The sequence below is a fragment of the Chlorocebus sabaeus genome, chromosome 10, assembly GCF_047675955.1.
Source record: "Chlorocebus sabaeus isolate Y175 chromosome 10, mChlSab1.0.hap1, whole genome shotgun sequence".
Taxonomy (NCBI): Eukaryota; Metazoa; Chordata; class Mammalia; order Primates; family Cercopithecidae; genus Chlorocebus; species Chlorocebus sabaeus.
The window spans coordinates 110,084,733-110,104,835 of record NC_132913.1 but is presented as its reverse complement, the minus strand read 5'-3'; the positions used below and the strand labels follow the sequence as shown (position 1 = coordinate 110,104,835).

Here is a 20,103-nt window from a genome sequence, read left to right as displayed (position 1 = left end):
AACTCCTGTGCTCAAGGGATCCTCCACTTCAGCCTCCCAAGGAGCTGGGACTACAGGCACATGACACCACCACTGTGCCTGGCTAATCTTTAAATTTTTTTTTTTTGTTTTTTTTTTTTTAAGAGATGGAGTCTTACTTTGTTGCCCAGGCTGGTCTGAAACTCCTGGTCTCAAGTGATCCTTCTGCCTCGGCCTTCTAAAGTGCTGGGATTACAGACCTGAGCCACTGTGCCTGGCCTAAATTCTATAGTTTTTTAATTGTGATTTTATTATTCTCATCACAAGTTTACTTAATTTGTTTTTTAAAATTCTAAAGTTTTAATCCAGATGTTGCTGCTCATATCAGAAATATAAAAGTTTTACATAATTTGGAGATCAGGAAAAAATTACTTGGAATTTGGCAAAGATTATCAAAATAAAGCTTCCAGTTTATGTTGCTAAGCTGTCTCTTAATGGTGGTGTTACCGTTGGGCTATTCTCTCACAGCAAAAATGGAGTTACAGAGTTGTTTCAATACGTGCCTGTGTGTTAAAGTGAAAGCATGTGACATCCACACCAATAAATGGGTACCACATGGCAAAAATACCCAGAAGCAAGTCAGTAGTATGAAAGGGATAATTTAGTTCTGTTTCAGTTCATTTTTTCCCTTCAGAGGGGGAGAGAGAGAGAGAGAAAGAAAGAAAGAAAGGGAGAGACAGAGAGAGAGAAAGTTTGTATTCCTACAGTGGAATCAGGCTTTTCATTTTAGTTTATACATGTGGTTGGTTTAGTGAGGTTTTGTGCCTGTCTGATTTTAATGTTGACTTACAGCTTTTGGATACCAAATTTCTTTATCTTTAAAAATGGAAATGATGGAGGTGACAGTGGTATGCTACTCGCTTACCTCAGCTGGCATAGATATGGCCCACTGTCTGCTCCTGGCCTGTCCTAGCTCCTCTTTAATAGCTATTTGTGTGTGCTTATCTTCTTTTCTAGGCTTTAGGGATCTACTCAGAAAATAATTATTGAGGTCTGGCGTGGTGGCCCATGTCCATAATCTTAGCACTTTGGGAGGCTGAGGCAGGCAAATTGCCTGAGCCCAGGAGTTCGAGACCAGCCTGGGCAACATGGTAAAACCCTGTCTCTACTACTACTACTACTAATAAAAAAAATCAGTGGGCATGGTGATATGTGCTCGTACTTCCAGCTGTTTAGGAGGCTGAGTTGGGAGGATCGCCTGAGCCTGGGAAGTCAAGGCTGCAATGAGCCAAGATCATGCTGCTGCACTCCAGCCTGGGCTACTGGAGTGAGAGCCTGTCTCAAAAAAACAAAGCATTACTGAGGGTTTAGGTTGTAGATGCCTTGTACTGGCTTTGACCTTCATCATCAAAGAATATCTAGAATAGAGCGCCTTGAATATAGTGTGTATTAGGAAATGTTAAATGGCAAGGGCAGTTATTTCTTTGTATCTGTTCAATCTGAAGTTCAACTCAGAATATACTTTCCATAAGTAACAATACTGTTCATGGCTAGAAACTTCACTGACCCTTAAAAATTATTTATTTCCATTGCTTAAATGGAAGTCTTAAGTATTTTTAAAACTTTTGAAAATTAAAACATCTGTTTATCGTATAAAAAAAATTTCAGCAATGCATATCCATGACCATATTAAGTGGATATATAGCCATATATAAGTTTGCTGTTATATTGTTTGTTTTCATTTAAATCTTTTTGGGTAAACCCTATAGTGTAAAGAGCATGGGTTTTAGAGTCAGTCAATTCTGGTCAAATCCTGGTTTTGTAACTTATTAGCAATATAATTAATTGTATTAGCTCCAGCCAATTAGTTTGACTTTGGGCAAGTTACTTAATCGTTCTGAGCTTTGTTTCTCCATCTGTTTTATAGGAATAATAATATTTATCTTGCATGGTTGTCTTGAGAATTAAATAAGGTTATAGATAAATTGACAGATAGGTAATACCTAGCATGTGCCAGATAATCAATACCACAGATTAACAGTTAATGTTAGTTTTCCTTTTACTCCATTTATGTGCTTACTCTTATATTATTTTAATATTAGAGTACAGTGTCTTAAACTGTTCATGTTTTAATTGGATATCTAGAAGATAAAAGGCATTCTGTATTTTATGTCAACCATTGCTAGTAGCTTTTACCTATGGGAGTAAATCCGTGGAAGTAGTTTTGCTCAATATATGCTAACATGAAGCAGCTTTCTATTTTCAGTTTATTCCCTCAGATATTAGTTTGGTCTTTCTCTTTTTAATATGAAAAGCAGAATGAGGCCAGCATTCATTTATGTTAGAGCAGTGGTCTCCAGAATTTATTGAAGGGCCACAGTGTTACCAAGTTAAATGATGACTGCTGACTTTCAGTTTTCCTCTCTATACTAGGTACTTCTTTTTAAAAATGAGTTTTATTACAGGTTTAGATGATTATAACTATCACTACAAGGTCAAAAAGTTCCATCACCCTAGAAACCCCTTATTTTAGTCACATTGTTTTCCCCATACCTAACCCCAGACAACTTTCTGTTCTCTGTTCCCGTAGTTTAGCCTTTTCCAGAATGTCATATAAATGGACTCACACTGTCTGTAGCCTTTTGAGAGCCTTGTTTCTTTCAGCATAATGCCTTTGAGAGTCATCTAAGTTGTCAAGTCTATCTACAGTTTGTTCCTTTTTATTGCTGAGTAGTATTGTATAGATGTACCAATTTGTTTATCCATCAGTGTTCATTTGGACTGCTGGAATTCTTTTTTAAAATACTGACTTTAGCTGGGCACAGTGGCTCACACCTATAATTCCAGCACTTTGGGAGGCTAAGGCGGGAGGATCACTTGAGCCCAGAGTTTGACACCAACCTGGGCAACAGAGTGAGACTTTGTCTCTGCGAAAAATTTAAAAATTAGCTGAGTGTGGTGGCACGTGCCTATGGTCCCAGCTCCCCTGGAGGCTAAGGTGGGAGGATTGCTTGAGCCCAGGAAGTTGAGGCTGCGGTGCACTTCCATATTATTTGTGATTGTACCAGGATGAGCAACAGAACGAGACCCTATCTCAAAAAATAAAGTGAAACAAAATGAAATATTGAGTTTGTAAGTTTGTTTTAATTTTCAAAGTAGAGTTATATATACTAATCATGGAAAAATTGGGAAATAAATAAAAGTTGGAAAAAATTACCCTTACCCAAACATAACCTCTGTTAACATTTAGGTATATTTCTTTTCAGCCTTTTTCTCTGTTCATGGGGTTTTTTGGCTTGTGGCTATATTTATGTAGTTGTGATTCTGTTTTTCATCTTTTTAAAATTATTATTTTTGTAGAGGTGGGGTATTGCTGTGTTGCCCAGGTTGGTCTCAAACTCTTGCCCTGGCCTTCCAAAGTGCTGGGATTACAGGCATGAGCTGTTTTGCCTGGCCCTATTCTTCATATACTTTAAAAAATTATTATTATTGTTGTGGTAAAAAAAAAACCTATGAGAGCTACCCTCTTAGTAAACTTTTAGAGGTGCACAGTTGCAGGAGTGTTAACTATATGCACATTGTGCATATAGTGGGTCTCTAGAACTTTTCATCTTGCATGGCTAAACTTTTATACTCATTCAATGTCAATTCCCCATTCCCTTTCCCTCCAACCCCTGGCAGCTACCGTTCTACTTTCTGTTTCTCCGAGTTTCATGACTTAGATACTTCGTATTAGTGGAATCATGCAGTATTTGTCCTACTGTGAGTGGCTTATTTAATTTAGCATAATGTCCTCAAGATTCACCCATGTTGTGGCATAGCTTCATAAACTTTAGCGTTCTGCTTTCTTTTAATGCTTCGTGAAGAATGTATTCAATGTAAGTAGTTTTTAAGAGATTATGAAGCACACAGTAGTGTAACCATCAGCTGCATTAAGAATGGCACGTTGCCAGTATCCTAAGCTTCTTATATGACCCCTTCCCATCACAGATTCTTCTTTTTTAACCTAGGGTAATTGTTAGCCTAACTTTGGTCATAGTCATTCCCTTACTTGCTTCATAGTTTTCCAACCTATGTTTGTTCTTTAAACAATGTAATTTAGTTTTGCCTCTTTTTGAAACTTGTGGTCTCTTTTAAATTTTCATTTACTATTATAAGTATTTGCTGTTGCTATGTCATGATAAACCATCGTAAAGATGCTTTCTAATAGCCACTTAGTATCCTGATGAGTGATCGACTGTACTTTATGTAGCCATCCCTAATTTAGGTTGTTTATAATTTTACTATTGGAAATAATGTCGTAGTAAATGTCTTTCTACCTAAAGCCTTTTTGTATGTAGGACTATTTCCTTTGAGTAGTATTAATATTATGATTAAGAAAATATGAAGCTTTAGGGTTCTGATATATTGCTCAATTGTTTGCAAAGAATTTTACCAATTTATACCTCAGTGAAGTATTTTTTTTTTTTTTTTTTTTTTGAGACGGAGTCTCGCTCTGTCGCCCAGGCTGGAGTGCAGTGGCCGGATCTCAGCTCACTGCAAGCTCCGCCTCCCGGGTTCACGCCATTCTCCGACCTCAGCCTCCCGAGTAGCTGGGACTACAGGCGCCCGCCACCTCGCCCAGCTAGTTTTTTGTATTTCTTAATAGAGACGGGGTTTCACCGTGTTAGCCAGGATAGTCTCGATCTCCTGACCTCATGATCCGCCCGTCTCGGCCTCCCAAAGTGCTGGGATTACAGGCTTGAGCCACCGCGCCCGGCCAACTCAGTGAAGTCTTATTTTCCCTAGTCAGCATTGAGGGTTTTCACTCTTTCCCCCAAATAAAACACCTTAGGGAATTTGATAAGCTGAAAAAAGACTATTTTATCTTATTTTGCATTTCTGAGGTTAAATCCTTCTCTGAATGTGTAATATTTGGTTTTCTTTTTTGTCGACTTTTTCTCAGTTTGTATTGGGGTAAATCAGTTTCTGAAGCAATGGTTAATACAGCCTTGTGACCAGTTCCTTTATCTTCCCAGATGTAGGCGCAAAAAACTACCGGCATCTCTGCGCTGTTTATTACAACAAGAATCCTGGGTTTGAGATCATTCATGGGCTGCTGGACAGAATTATGCAGTTGCTCGATGTGCCTCCTGGTGAAGACAAGGGAGGATATGTGATCAAAGCATCGGAAGGTAAGACAGATGAGCCAAATCCAGAGTTAGTGACAGTGTCAGGAGGAGGCTACACCTTGTTTTTGATGAAGTTGGTAATTTTGATTTGGGATTTTAGAAAGAAAGGGAGATAGAGTTTTATTTCAATCAGAAAATATCCCCTTTCCCTCCAGCATTTTAAGAAAACACTTTTCAGAACTCTCATAAGTGCTGCACAGTATACTTTTGTTCCAACTGAGCTATGGCAACCCCTAGTTACTGGTACCTTTAAGCCATCAGCACCATGGTGAACCCAGAAGTTTTAACTGGAAGCTGGTAAGGCCTAAAGTGATGGTTTGCACTCAAAAGCTGCCTGTCTGGTGGCTTTAAGGCAAAAGAAACAAAAAACAAAAAACAAAAAGACCCCTCAGAAGTTATTCTGAAAGACTTCACACATGTTAATCAAGTTATAAAGTTGGTGGAGCAAGGGTGGGAATCCTGTTTAAAATCCCAAGCACTGTACAATCTTTGTTGGGGAGTTTAAGTTAGGCTAACTAAGTGGTATATATGTGCTCCTAATATTCTATTCATAGTTTCTCATTATCCAAGGAATTCTGAAATTTTTGCTTTTCATATTTCTGCAGCTTCAATCTAAATTAATTTTGTTACATGAAAGGTCCAGAAACAACTTGAGAGAAATATTTTACCACTTAATCCTACTGTTTACCTCACTGTGCTTTGTAACTCTATTTGGCATCTTAAATTTCTAACAGAGCATTTATTTTTAAAGTGTTATTTAACAGTTATTTGTAGTGAAATTTGGTGGGGTAATATTTTTGGTTTTTTCTTATATTTATTTTATTAGTCCTCAGGGATTGTTTTTGTTGGTGGGTATTTAATTTTTGTTTTGTTTTCATTTTGAGACTCCTTTGAAAATAACCCTGAAATCTATGGGGATTTTTAGGCTGAAGAAGTGTGTGGTTTTTTGTTTTTTTTTTTTTTAATAAATGAGAGATTAAATAAGCAGGAAGTTATTTTTTACCCACTTTCCATGAGAAATAATAAAATGCAGACATGTGTTATGCTTCTGGAGTTCTAGATGTTAGAACTGGATCTTGGAGTTCATCCAGCCCATGAGCCCAGTTTTATGAGTGAGGGAACTGGGGTTAGGCAAGTTAAGGAAGCTGGAGCCGGGTCATGTATGTTGACCCCACGGCTTCTGCCTCCCAGTATCCTTGCCAGTGTTGTCTGCCTTCGTAGTGCCTGTATGTACTTATTTACCAGTTTACCATCCTAGAATTTTGCTTTAAGACCAGGTCATCCAGGGTTATGGCAACCTGTAAGCTGATGTGAAGCATTTCTTTTCCTTCCATGCACGATCTTCTCAGAAATCTTACTTCTTAAACAGTTTAGCTAGACAAAAATTTGATGCAGATTGTGTCCTGAATGTGAGGTCCAATTTCTTTCATACTTGAAAGGTTGCAAAGAGCTGAAGTGGTAAATGGAAGCATAGGTTGTTGTGAATGTGATGCTTTGTGTAACCTTTAGATGGATAATATTTCTATAAACTGGTATCTTAATATTATGATTTCTCCTGCTTCGGTCAGTTCCTTAGATATTTATTTATCAGAAGAGTGTGAGTTCCCAGTTATAAGGCAGACTTCAAGAAAGACAGCGCTAAGTAGGACACAGGTGCCGCTGTCAGACAACCTGCCAGGGAAAAGAACGCCACATACCGACCCGCGAACCGAGATGTTAAAGATGTTAACATGATTGTCTTGACATTTCTGAAGAGGAAGAAAGTGCAGCTTCTTCAGGGCATCCGGAAAAACAATAGGGAGTTTCTGCAAATGAGATGGGCCTTTGGAAGAATAGGTGGAGACAGCAAAGCAAACTCATGATGGGAAACACAGGCTGTGTGTTTGGAAACACAGCAGACAGTGTAGTGTGGTTTGGCTATAGGGTGAAGAAGGAGCTTGAAACTATATTTGGAGTCTTGAATGCTAGGGAAAGACTGCAGCTAGTTAGGAGAAAAGTATTAAAGCTTCTTTTTTTAAAGCAGGTAAGTGATACTAGATCTGTACTTTAGAGGGATTAATTTAGCAGCAGTATGTAGGTTGGGTGGGATGGAGAGCAGAGGTGAAGAGAATGGTGGGAAGGGATTTTAGCACGTTGTAAAGGAGTGAGAATGAGGACTTGGCCTGAATGGTGCTCATAGCTATACCAAGGAAAAGACTGATTTATGAAACCTTAGGAATATAGAAGCCACAGTATTCATCATTTGGAAAATTTTGTGATATGTGCCACTTGGAACCTTTTGTGATACGGCTAATTTGTGTTCTTCTTTTTAAAAGTCAGGTTTTTCTAATTCTAAACTTATGATATTATAATTTGAATTCCATATAATTTAGCACCCATACAGAATATAATACTTAGTATCTAGTTTCCTAACATGTAGATGTCTGCTGTTTTTGTTTAGAATTTTTTTTTTTTTAATTAGGAAATACACATTCATAAACTGTCACTACTTCTGATGTGGTTGTAGATCTTTATGTTCAATTTTGTTAGGCCAGGTTGTTATTTTGGTTTTTGATTTAGCATGAATATTTACAGACTCAGTCTTGTGGTTCCTTTTGAATCTACATTGGCTTTCATAGTAGAACACTGTAATCTTCTGAAGTTTTTCCATGTTTGAAATGTCCAAGATTATGAACGTGAAAAGCTTTATACACATGGGCAGCCTGAATCAGTATGTATTTCAGTATATCTAGTGGGCTTTCTTTGGGAAAGGCAGATTTACTTTCACCCCCTATCACCATCATTGGCCACATTAGTCTCTTGGAGTCCTGGGCATGCACCTAGCTCTGGGTGCTTTTTTCTCAGGGTGCTTTCTGCAAGAACTATCAAGCCAGAGAGAATTGCTGTCATTACAAATAATAGTTCCTCATTTCTCATAGGGATTTCTATTCTGATTATCTAATGGCAAATATGATTATCCTTTTTTGTTTATGGTTGAAGACACCAAGGTCTAAAGAAGTGGCTTGTCAAAATAAGTCAGTAACAAAGTTGGTATTAGTTTTTCATCTAATATATATGTGTGTGTGTGTATCTATTTTATATATATGTATATATATTTATATATATTTTAAATATATAAATATAATTTAAATAGATATTTTATATATGTATATTTAAATATATATTATATATGTATATATTTATATATATTTAAATTATATATAAATATATAAAATATAATTTAAATATATATTGCATATGTATATATTTATATATATTTAAATTATATATAAATATATAAAATATAATTTAAATATATATTTTATATATACACACATACAGATATATTAGATGAAAAACTAATACCAACTTTGTTACTGACTTATTTTGACAAGCCACTTCTTTAGACCTTGGTTTCTTCAACCATAAACAAAAAAGGATAATCATATATATATTTTATATATACACACACACACATGCATACATACATACCACAACTAAGGAACAAAATTGTTTTTCAGACTCCTAAGCAAATCAGTAAACACAGGAATTTTGTTACTGGGGCATGTTTAGCTGCATCATTTCCTCCAATTTATTGTTATTTTACATACAGCTTTTTCAACTAAGAAAATGTCTTCAGAGTATTAAAAAGTAGAGTTAGAAGCAGATTAAGAACTACCGTTTCCTGCCATTCTTGATTACTGAGTTGTCTTATATTACTCTGGCATATGGTTTACTTTTTAATAATTAAAAATCCCTAGTGGCATTGCAGTTATAATTGAGCTAAGTCTGTTCTCCAGAGTCCTGCATATGTCAGTTACATCGGCACTTATACCTATTTCTTCCTGTCCTTCTAATGTATGCTACTAAGCTTTCTTTTGTGCTGCTTTGTTTGGTGGTAGGGATGAATGGAATAGAACTTGATTCACCTTTGAGAAACTTGGCCCTGTGCATTGTAAGAAATCTGGAAATTCATCTGATTGATCTTTGCATCGATCTAAGGAGTTTTGTTGACACTGGAGTGTAACCTTGCGTGTTATGCAGGGGCAGTCTTCTGCAGCATGTGGAGTATCTGCAGGAGCACGCAGAAAGCCCGTAGTTGTAGCCAGAGTGAAAAGCCATGGTCCCCTGGTCTTACATATTTCTTATTTCCTGAGCATCATTGCAGTTAACACCATAAAGTGAGATAGAATGTCAAGTTGATGACAGAATAAGGTCAATGTTGAGTGGGAAAAAAAGAAGAACCTTTAACTTTTTAGCAGACTGCACAGCATTTTAAGAGTTTCAAAAGGGTTCAACTCCAAATGTTTCAGTGGCTTTGGGTCAGATTATTATGGCACATACATATGCTGTTTCTTTCTTTCAGGCTTCTTCCCCTTCGTTTTTTTGTGGTTTGTTGCAAACTTAATTATGTATGTTAAGATGCATTTATCCTTTTCAAAAACCACTTCTGGGCAAGGAAAATTCTCAACATTTTTGTGTTTAGAAAAGTTATGTGGTTGCTGGGCAAATCAGTGGCAAAAATTATTTCTTGTAGAATGTATGGGCTTTGTGTGTGATTGGCTGCATTGTCTTGAGCCTGTGGTTTTTTTTCCCCCCTTTAGCTTGTTACCTATTTCAGTTTTGATTATTTACAGTTCTACAGAAAATCTGAATTTAACTTGTGACAAGATCCCTGTTGGAGAGACAGAAGGTTTAGAACTTTAGTTTTGACAATTCTAGTTTTCATGCTGCTCAGAATACATTTTGTGAAATGAAAAATAACCTTGTAAATAATATGCACATTTAATCCTGTACCATATGTATACACAGTAGGTAGTACCTTCTGCTACAGTAATGCCTAACGATCGTTGGCTTGACCTGGAGTTCATGACCTTTTTCCCCTTTCAGGACACCTGTGAAAGATTTCAGATGCTAAAAAATATGGGTGAAATTGTGATGTTTCCCTGGTCGTCACACTGGTTTTTAGTGTAACATGAGCTTGGAAATATATGAGAAAAATATCTATTGAATAACTTGTTGAAGTGAAAGTGTTCAATTTATGGTTTGATTTATACAAAATGTTCTGGACGTTTTGTATATAAAGGGAGATCGTTCTAGCATGCCCACATTTAGTTACCATCAAAAAAGAAATTGTGAAGACAACAGGTTGAAAAAAATTGGAAGTTTTTAAGCTTCTGACCTTTGGTTAGTCTATATGGAAACTGTTTTTATTTCTCTGGATGTCTGCTTTTTTGTGTTTGAGGCAAGCTTACAAATACTACCATTTCCCTTAGCTTCTTTGAAGGAATTAAAAGACAAGGCAGTATTAAATAAATAAGCAGTGATTCCCACACAGTTGTAATAGTGGTATAACACAGGCACTGTTTTTATAAGAGCTTCAGCAATCATCACATGAGTCACTTTAGCCCTGTCTTGTTTTTACTGCTCTTGCTTCACTCTCTTGTATGCATAAGGCAAAGTTCTCTCCACTCATGTTCATGTAACTCTTTTTGAGGGCTAGGTGTTTTGATGCTTTCCTGATACTTTAGTACTTGTAGCAAATTGGAATAAAGTCCCAAGATGAATGGCTTGGTCAGCTTGGTATACCGTCTGGTAGATATTGTAGTAACAGTGTTTCTTAACCTTTTTAAAATTAATCTCTCCCCTAAGGGCCTTTTTTAGATATTTTCTTTTTCCTTAATTGCTCCTTCATGAAATTTTAATATCACAGGTACACTATATATATACTGTATATATGTATTATTAGGTAATGTATGTATAGCTGTGCTGTATACATAAAAATAAGCGTAAAGCTTACTTTTAAAAATTTCAATATAGGGTTATCAATAACTAATCAAAATTTTTAAGTTAAATTTAAAAATGATTAACATTTCACTTTATATCTGCTGGGTAACTTTTAATGTTATTTATTTACTTACATAAACTGTAGTGTATCAAATTATATTTGCCAATGAGCAATTTATACACATGTATGGTCATAGTAATAAAAAATTATAAAAATCATTCAAAACTTATTTTAGCAAAAGTAAAACAGTTGCTGTTTTTTGAGACAGGGTCTTGCTTTGTTGCCCAGGCTAGAGTGTAGTGGCATGATCACGGCTCACTGTGATCCTCCTGCTTCAGCTTCCCAAGTAGCTGGGACTACAGGGCATGCCACCACGCTCAGCTAATTTTTTTTTTTTGTAGAGGCGGGGTTTTGCCATGTCACCTAGGCTGGTCTCGAGCTCCCGGGATCAAACAATACACATGCCTTGGCCTCCCAAAGTGTTGAGATTGTAGGTGGGAGCCACCACGCCCAGCTAAAATAATTTTTAATGAATTTAACTTTTAACTTTTCCTTAATATAAGAAAATGACTTTTTTCTAGTTGATAGTCAGATATTGTTAGCATTTTTTTTCTTTTGAGTACTTTTTGTTGTTGTCGTTGAGACAGGGTCTCACTCTGTCACCTAGACTGGAGTGCAGTGGCGCCATCACCACTTGACCTCCCAGGCTCAAGTGATCCTCTCACCTCAGCCATCAGTGTAGCCGGACTACAGGCACATGCCACCATGCCTGGTTAATTTGTTTGTTTGTTTGTGTGTTTTCTTTAGAGACAGTTTCTCTATGTTGCTTAGGCTGGTCTTGAACTCCTGGCGGCCTCAAGTGATCTTCCTGCCTTGGCCTCCCAAAGTGTTGGGGTTATAGGCATGAGCCACCACGCCCACTCTTTTGGGTACTTACCCTAACTAATGATGTGTTAAATAACCTTTTGAATTAAATAGTAAAATGCAAACTATTTTTGTTTAAGTCTCAGAGCCTAAGCTACACACAAAAGCTCTAAAGATCAGCCACAAGGCAGTCAAATGGCATCCCATTCAGTGTGACTTGGAGATCTAGCAATGGACAGATTCTTCCAATCACAGCCATCTGTTGCCATAGTTTTATAGCAGTGTTCTTGCACACATTTACTGTATCTTCCGTATCAATGTTGCTTGTGTGATACCCAAGAAAACCCAATGAGAGGAATTAAATACTGAGGAGTAAGATTTTTGTCAAGTAGGGCTCAACTTTGGAGCAACACAAACCATTTTAATATGGAAGGTTTTTTTCATACCGCCCCCCCCCCACCCCGCCCCAACCTTTTCCTTTAAGAACCAGTTTTCACCCCTGTGGAAAATGCATGCTATGACATAATGAATACTTTGGGATTACAGTAGTCTCCTCTTATCTGCAGGGTATACATTCCAAGACCCCCGATTGATGCTTGAAGCTGCAAGTAGTATTGAACACTGTATATATGATGTGTTTTTAGTCTGATAACCAAGACAGCTACTGAGTGACTAACGGGCAGGTAGTGTATACAGTGTGGACACGCCGGACGAAAGGAAGATTAATGTCCTGGGGAGGTCAGAGAGGGACAGCTCTACTCAGTTTTTCATCACACTAATCAGAACAGTGCACAAGTGAAAACTTAGGAATGGTTTATTTCCAGAATTTCCCACTTAATATTTTCAGACCTCAGTTAGCCATGGAAGGTGAAGCTGCATATAAATGGAAATTACTGCATTTACATCTGGCTGTATATACTGGGCAAAAAAAGAGGAAGATATTTTTATTTACCTCATGGTCCTCTCTTCTGCATCCGTACTAGATCTTGGCCTCCGCTATTCTGTAGTAAACGATGTTGTGGCCCAAATACAAAGAATTATAAAAGAAGTTCATTTTTAGCTTGTGATCTTTCAAGGGCCCGGGTCCTGAAAGTTCAAAGGATTTTTAGAATGATTCTGATTATTCCGTGTTTATCTTATACATATGAGACAGTTTTACTTTCCTCAGGTATCAGCAGTTTTATACATTGGCCAAAATGGGGCAGCACTTGTTTTTGGCACGTCTGTGTGCTGCAGCATGTTGGTTAAGAGTCACTGTCCTGGGAATTCCTAGAGCATGATGTATTCTGATAAGCTATCAACCCTCTAAGTGGCCAGGCCAACTTTACTCCAGAAGGATTAAGAGAATGGATGGATGGGTGGCTGGAAAGAAGGAAAACACATTGAATAAATCCCTAGGTAGGGATGGTAAATGTGGAGTGGTCTCCTGAGCACATGACCACAAAAAATAAAGGCCTTTTCCCCTGGAGCACTTACTGTGGCTTTGACAAGAGAGAGAAATAGAACTTCCATCTTGTTTAAACCATTGCCATTTGGGAGTTTCTTTCTTAAAGTTGAAACTAATCCTCACTTACAAATTATATTTTAATTGCTACTTGATGGAACCCCTTGGCAGTGTTAAGATGCCATCCAGCTCTAAACTGAATCAAGTTTCAAGCTAACTGCTAGGTTATTTTAAAATTAGTTCTTAGTGAAATTGTTCATTCTCATTCATTCCTTGCCCCCACTATACCCTTTTACTTTTGAACACATTTAGATGGCTCACTCTTGTATCTACATGTGAAGTGTTTTCCTGGACACACTTTATCTTATTGCCTTTAAGGCTATTATTGGTAACCACTGGCATTTATTTCCAGTTTGCATTTGCATTTAGAGCTAATGAAAATTATCTTAATTTTCCACGTCTCCAGAAATGTCAAAACCTGCATGTACCTCGTTGCTCCGCACTGAATAAACCACTTAGAAAAAAATTGTATGTATGCTTCCAAGTAAGATTTGAACAGAGGGTAACCTGTCTTAAAAAAAGTTGGAAGACCTACCCTTATGAGAAAATGAGGAAGTTTATGTTGCTATAACAAAGATTGATTAGGCATTTTTATTATTCTTCTCTTTCTACCTTACTTTCACTTGCTTTTCTTTTGTGTGCTGTGATTATGAGTACTAAGATTGTAGCAATACCAACTAATCATATCCCATAGAGGTGGTACATTGTGAGTGTGAAAAGTGATTGATATCTGTCTAGCTATTGATAAATCAACTAAATTTCAGGCTTTGGGTGTTCTGTAGTTCCGATTGCACAGGAACACTAGGTACTTGAAGGTTTTTGACATTTCTGGATACTGGAAAATTAAGAGTAATTATTTTTCATTAACACTGACTTAAAAAGGAATGTCTGCCAGAACATTGATGGGTTCAGCTCATATTTCTTTCTTTTTCTTCTTTCCTTCCTTCCTTCCTTCCTTCCTTCCTTCCTTCCTTCCTTCCTTCCTTCCTTCCTTCCTTCCTTCCTTCCTTCCTTCCTTTCTTTCTCTCTCTCTCTCTCTCTCCCTCCCCCTTCCCTTCCCTTCCCTTCCCTTCCCTTCCCTTCCCTTCCCTTCCCTTCCTCCTTTCCTCCTTTCCTCCTTTCCTCCTTTCCTCCTTTCCTCCTTTCTCTCCTTTCCTCCTTTCTCCTTTCCTTTCTTCTCTTTCTTTCTTTCTTTCTCTTTCTCTCTCTCTGTCTTTCTCTCTCTGTCTTTCTCTCTCTCTTTCTCTCTCTCTCTCTCTCTCTCTCTCTCTCCTCTTTCTCTCTCTCTCTCTCTCTCTCTTTCTCTCTCTCTCTCTCTCTCTCTCTCTCTTTCTCTCTTTCTCTCTCTTTCTCTCTTTCTCTCTCTCTCTCTCTCTCTCTCTTTCTCTCTTTCTCTCTCTCTTTCTCTCTTTCTCTCTTTCTCTCTCTCTCTCTCTCTCTCTCTCTCTCTTTCTCTCTCTTTCTCTCTTTCTCTCTTTCTCTCTTTCTTTCTTTCTTTCCTTTTCTTTTCTTTCTTTCTTCTTTCTTGATCTCACTCTGTTACCAAGGCTGGAGCACCCTGGCTTGATGATCATAGCTCGCTGTAGCCTCAAACTCCTGGGCAAAGGTGATCCTCTCACCTCAGCCTCCCCAGGTAGCCAGGACTATAGGCACACACTACCCACATGCAGCTAATTCTTTTATTTTTTAAGTAGATATGTCCAATATCCAAGCAAATGAGTTTATTGAGTTTATCTGTGTTCCAAAAGTCCTGTCTCCATTGATGTATTCACATTTAGTTATTTCCTTTTCTATCAAGGTGTAGGACTAGGGCAATAATTTTTTTTAAAACTTTTTTATTATAAACATTTTAAAACATACATGAAAATAAAGAGACTAACATAGTGAGTCCCGATGTCCCCGTTGTCTGCTTTCAACAATGATCAATGCAGAGTCAATTTTGTTTCATTGGTACCCTCACCCACTTTCCACACTACTAAATTATTTTGAAGCAAATCTAAGACATTACATCATTCCCAGTTGTAAATACAGCAAGATGCATCTCTATAATACAGGAACTCCTTTTTTATTTTATTTTATTTTTTATTTATTTTTATTTTTATTTTTTTATTATTATACTTTAAGTTCTAGGGTACATGTGCATAATGTACAGGTTTGTTACATATGTATACTTGTGCCATGTTGGTGTGCTGCACCCATCAACTCGTCAGCACCCATCAACTTGTCATTTACATCAGGTATAACTCCCAATGCTATCCCTCCCCGCTCCCGCCTCCCCATGATAGGCCCCGGTGTGTGATGTTCCCCTTCCCGAGTCCAAGTGATCTCATTGTTCAGTTCCCACCTATGAGTGAGAACATGCGGTGTTTGGTTTTCTGTCCTTGCGATAGCTTGCTGAGAATGATGGTTTCCAGCTGCATCCATGTCCCTACAAAGGACACAAACTCATCCTTTTTTATGGCTGCATAGTATTCCATGGTGTATATGTGCCACATTTTCTTAATCCAGTCTGTCACTGATGGATATTTGGGTTGATTCCAAGTCTTTGCTATTGTGAATAGTGCCGCAATAAACATACGTGTGCATGTGTCTTTATAGCAGCATGATTTATAATCCTTTGGGTATATATACCCAGTAATGGGATGGCTGGGTCATATGGTACTTCTAGTTCTAGATCTTTGAGGAATCGCCATACTGTTTTCCATAATGGTTGAACTAGTTTACAATCCCACCAGCAGTGTAAAAGTGTTCCTATTTCTCCACGTCCTCTCCAGCACCTGTTGTTTCCTGACTTTTTAGTGATCGCCATTCTAACTGGTGTGAGATGGTATCTCATTGTGGTTTTGATTTGCATTTCTCTGATGGACAGTGATGATGAGCATTTTTTCATGTGTCTGTTGGCTGCATAAATGTTTTCTTTTGAGAAGTGTCTGTTCATGTCCTTTGCCCACTTTTTGATGGGGTTGTTTGATTTTTTCTTGTAAATTTGTTTAAGTTCTTTGTAGATTCTGGATATTAGCCCTTTGTCAGAGGAGTAGATTGCAAAAATTTTCTCCCATTCTGTAGGTTGCCTGTTCACTCTGATGGTAGTTTCTTTTGCTGTGCAGAAACTCTTTAGTTTAATTAGATCCCATTTGTCTATTTTGGCTTTTGTTGCCATTACTTTTGGTGTTTTAGTCATGAAGTCCTTGCCCATGCCTTTGTCCTGAATGGTATTTCCTAGGTTTTCTTCTAGGGTTTTTATGGTTTTAGGTCTAACATTTAAGTCTTTAATCCATCCTGAATTACTTTTTGTACAAGGTGTAAGGAAGGGATCCAGTTTCAGCTTTCTATATATGGCTAGCCAGTTTTCCCAGCACCATTTATTAAATAGGGAATCCTTTCCCTATTTCTTGTTTTTGTCAGGTTTGTCAAAGATCAGATGGCTGTAGATGTGTGGTATTATTTCTGAGGGCTCTGTTCTGTTCCACTGGTTTATATCTCTGTTTTGGTACCAGTACCAAGCTGTTTTGGTTACTGCAGCCTTGTAGTGTAGTTTGAAGTCAGGTATCATGATGCCTCCAGTTTTGTTCTTTTTGCTTAGGATTGTCTTGGCAATGCGGGCTCTTTTTTGGTTCCATATGAACTATAAAGTAGTTTTTTCCAGTTCTTTGAAGAAAGTCATTGGTAGCTTGATGGGGATGGCATTGAATCTATAAATTACCTTGGACAGTATGGCCATTTTCACGATGTTGATTCTTCCGATCCATGAGCATGGAATGTTCTTCCATTTGTTTGTATCCTCTTTTATTTTGTTGAGCAGTGGTTTGTAGTTCTCCTTGAAGAGGTTCTTCACCTCTTGTAAGTTGGATTCCTAGGTATTTTATTCTCTTTGAAGCAAATGTGAATGGGAGTTCACTCATGATTTGGTTGTCTGTTTGTCTGTTATTGGTGTATAGGAATGCTTGTGATTTTGGCACATTGATTTTGTATCCTGAGACTTTGCTGAAGTTGCTTATCAGCTTAAGAAGATTTTGGGCTGAGACGATGGGGTTTTCTAAATATACAGTCATGTTATCTGCAAACAGGGGCAATTTGACTTCCTCTTTTCCTAATTAAATACCCTTTATTTCTTTCTCCTGCCTGATTGCCCTGGCCAGAACTTTCAACACTATGTTGAATAGGAGTGGTGAGAGAGGGCATCCCTGTCTTGTGCCGGTTTTCAGAGGGAATGCTTCCAGTTTTTGCCCATTCGGTATGATATTGGGTGTGGGTTTTTCATAAATAGCCCTTACTATTTTGAGATACGTTCCATCAATATCTAGTTTATTGAGAGTTTTTAGCATGAAGGGCTGTTGAATTTTGTCAAAGGCCTTTTCTGCATCTATTGAGATAATCATGTGGTTTTGTCTTTGCTTCTGTTTATATGATGGATTACGTTTATTGATTTGCGTATGTTGAACCAGCCTTGCATCCCAGGGATGAAGCCGACTTGATCAGTGGTAGATAAGCTTTTTGATGTGCTGCTGGATTCGGTTTGCCAGTATTTTATTGAGGATTTTTGCATTGATGTTCATCAGGGATATTGGTCTAAAATTGTCTTTTTTTGTTGTGTCTCTGCCAGGCTTTGGTATCAGGATGATGCTGGCCTCATAAAATGAGTGAGGGAGGATTCCCTCTTTTTCTATTGATTGGAATGGTTTCAGAAGGAATGGTACCAGCTCCTCTTTGTGTCTCTGGTAGAATTCGGCTGTGAATTCGTCTGGTCCTGGACTTTTTTTGGTTGGTAGGCTGTTAATTATTGCCTCAATTTCAGAGCCTGTATTGGTCTATTCAGGGATTCAACTTCTTCCTGGTTTAGTCTTGGGAGGGTGTATGTGTCCAGGAATTTATCCATTTCTTCTGGATAGAAGTGTTTATAGTAGAGGTGTTTATAGTATTCTCTGATGGTAATTTGTATTTCTGTGGGATTGGTGGTGATATCTCCTTTATCATTTTTTATTGCATCTATTTGATTCTTCTCTCTTTTTTTCTTTATTAGTCTTGCTAGCAGTTTATCAATTTTGTTGATCTTTTAAAAAAAACCAGCCCCTGGATTCATTGGTTTTTTTATTGAAAGGTTTTTTTGTGTCTCTATCTCCTTCAGTTCTGCTGTGATCTTAGTTATTTCTTGACTTCTTCTAGCTTTTGAGTTTGTTTGCTTCTCTAGTTGCTTTGTTTGCTTCTCTTCTTGCTTCTCTAGTTCTTTTAATTGTGATGTTAGGGTGTCGATTTTGGATCTTTCCTGCTTTCTCTTGTGGGCATTTAGTGCTATAAATTTCCCTCTACACACTGCTTTAAATGTGTCCCAGAGATTCTGGTATGTTGTGTCTTTATTCTCATTGGTTTCAAAGAACATCTTTATTTCTGCCTTCATTTCGTTATTTACCCAGTAGTCATTCAGGAGCAGGTTGTTCAGTTTCCATGTAGTTGTGTGGTTTTGAGTGAGTTTCTTAATCCTGAGTTCTAGTTTGATCACACTGTGATCTGAGAGACAGTTTGTTGTGATTTCTGTTCTTTTGTATTTGCTAAGGAGTGCTTTACTTCCAACTGTGTGGTCAATTTTGGAATAAGTGCGATGTGGTGCTGAGAAGAATGTATATTCTGTTGATTTGGGGTGTAGAGTTCTGTAGATGTCTATTAGGTCTGCTTGTTGCAGAGCTGAGTTCAAGTCCTGGATATCCTTGTTAACTTTCTGCCTCTTTGATCTGTCTAACGTTGACAGTGGGGTGTTAAAGTCTCCCATTATTATTGTGTGGGAGTCTAAGTCTCATTGTAGGTCTCTAAGGACTTGCTTTATGAATCTGGGTGCTTCTGTATTGGGTGCATATATATTTAGAATAGTTAGCCCTTCTTGTTGAATTGATCCCTTTACCATTGTGTAATGGCCTTCTTTGTCTCTTTTGATCTTTGTTGGCTTAAAGTCTGTTTTAACAGAGACTAGGATTGCAACCCCTGCTTTTTTTCTCCCCTTTCCATTTGCTTGGTAGATCTTCCTCCATTCCTTTATTTTGAGCCTAGGTGTGTCTCTGCTCGTGAGATGGGTCTCCTGAATACAGCACACTGATGGGTCTTGACTCTTTATCCAGTTTGCCAGTCTGTGTCTTTTAATTGGGACATTTAGCCCATTTATACTAAGGTTAATATTGTTATGTGTGACTTTGATCCTGTCATTGTGATGTTAGCTGGTTATTTTGCTCGTTAGTTGATGCATTTGCGTCCTAGCATCGATGGTCTTTACAGTTCGGCATGTTTTTGCAGTGGCTAGTACCGGTTGTTCCTTTCTATGTTTAGTGCTTCCTTCAGAAGCTCTTGTAGGGCAGGCCTGGTGGTGACAAAATCTCTCAGCATTTCCTTATCTGTAAAGGATTTTATTTCTCCTTCACTTATGAAGCTTAGTTTGGCTGGATATGAAATTCTGGGTTGAAAATTCTTTTCTTTAAGAATCTTGAATATTTTCCCCCATTCTATTCTGGCTTGTAGAGTTTCTGCCAAGAGATCAACTGTTAGTCTGATGGGCTTCCCTTTGTGGGTAACCCGACCTTTCTCTCTGGCTGCCCTTAACATTTTTTCCTTCATTTCAACTACGGTGAATCTGACAATTATGTGTCTTGGAGTTGCTCTTCTTGAGGAGTATCTTTGTGGCGTTCTCTGTATTTCCTGAATTTGAATGTCAGCCTGCCTTGCTAGATTGGGGAAGTTCTCCTGGATAATATCCTGCAGAGTGTTTTCCAGCTTGGTTCCATTCTCCCTGTCACTTTCAGGTACACCAATCAGACGTAGATTTGGTCTTTTCACATAGTCCCATATTTCTTGGAGGC

At 37.8% G+C, this 20,103-nt stretch overlaps 1 protein-coding gene across 1 annotated transcript in view; it reads left to right on the top strand.

The window, feature by feature from the left end:
• FARSB (phenylalanyl-tRNA synthetase subunit beta) overlaps positions 1-20,103 on the top strand; it is an 82,287-nt gene that overhangs the window by 49,139 nt on the left and 13,045 nt on the right. The window contains exon 16 of the mRNA XM_007966441.3: positions 4,977-5,132. Coding sequence (XP_007964632.1) covers positions 4,977-5,132 — 156 coding nt within the window. The remainder of the gene's footprint in view (positions 1-4,976; positions 5,133-20,103) is intronic.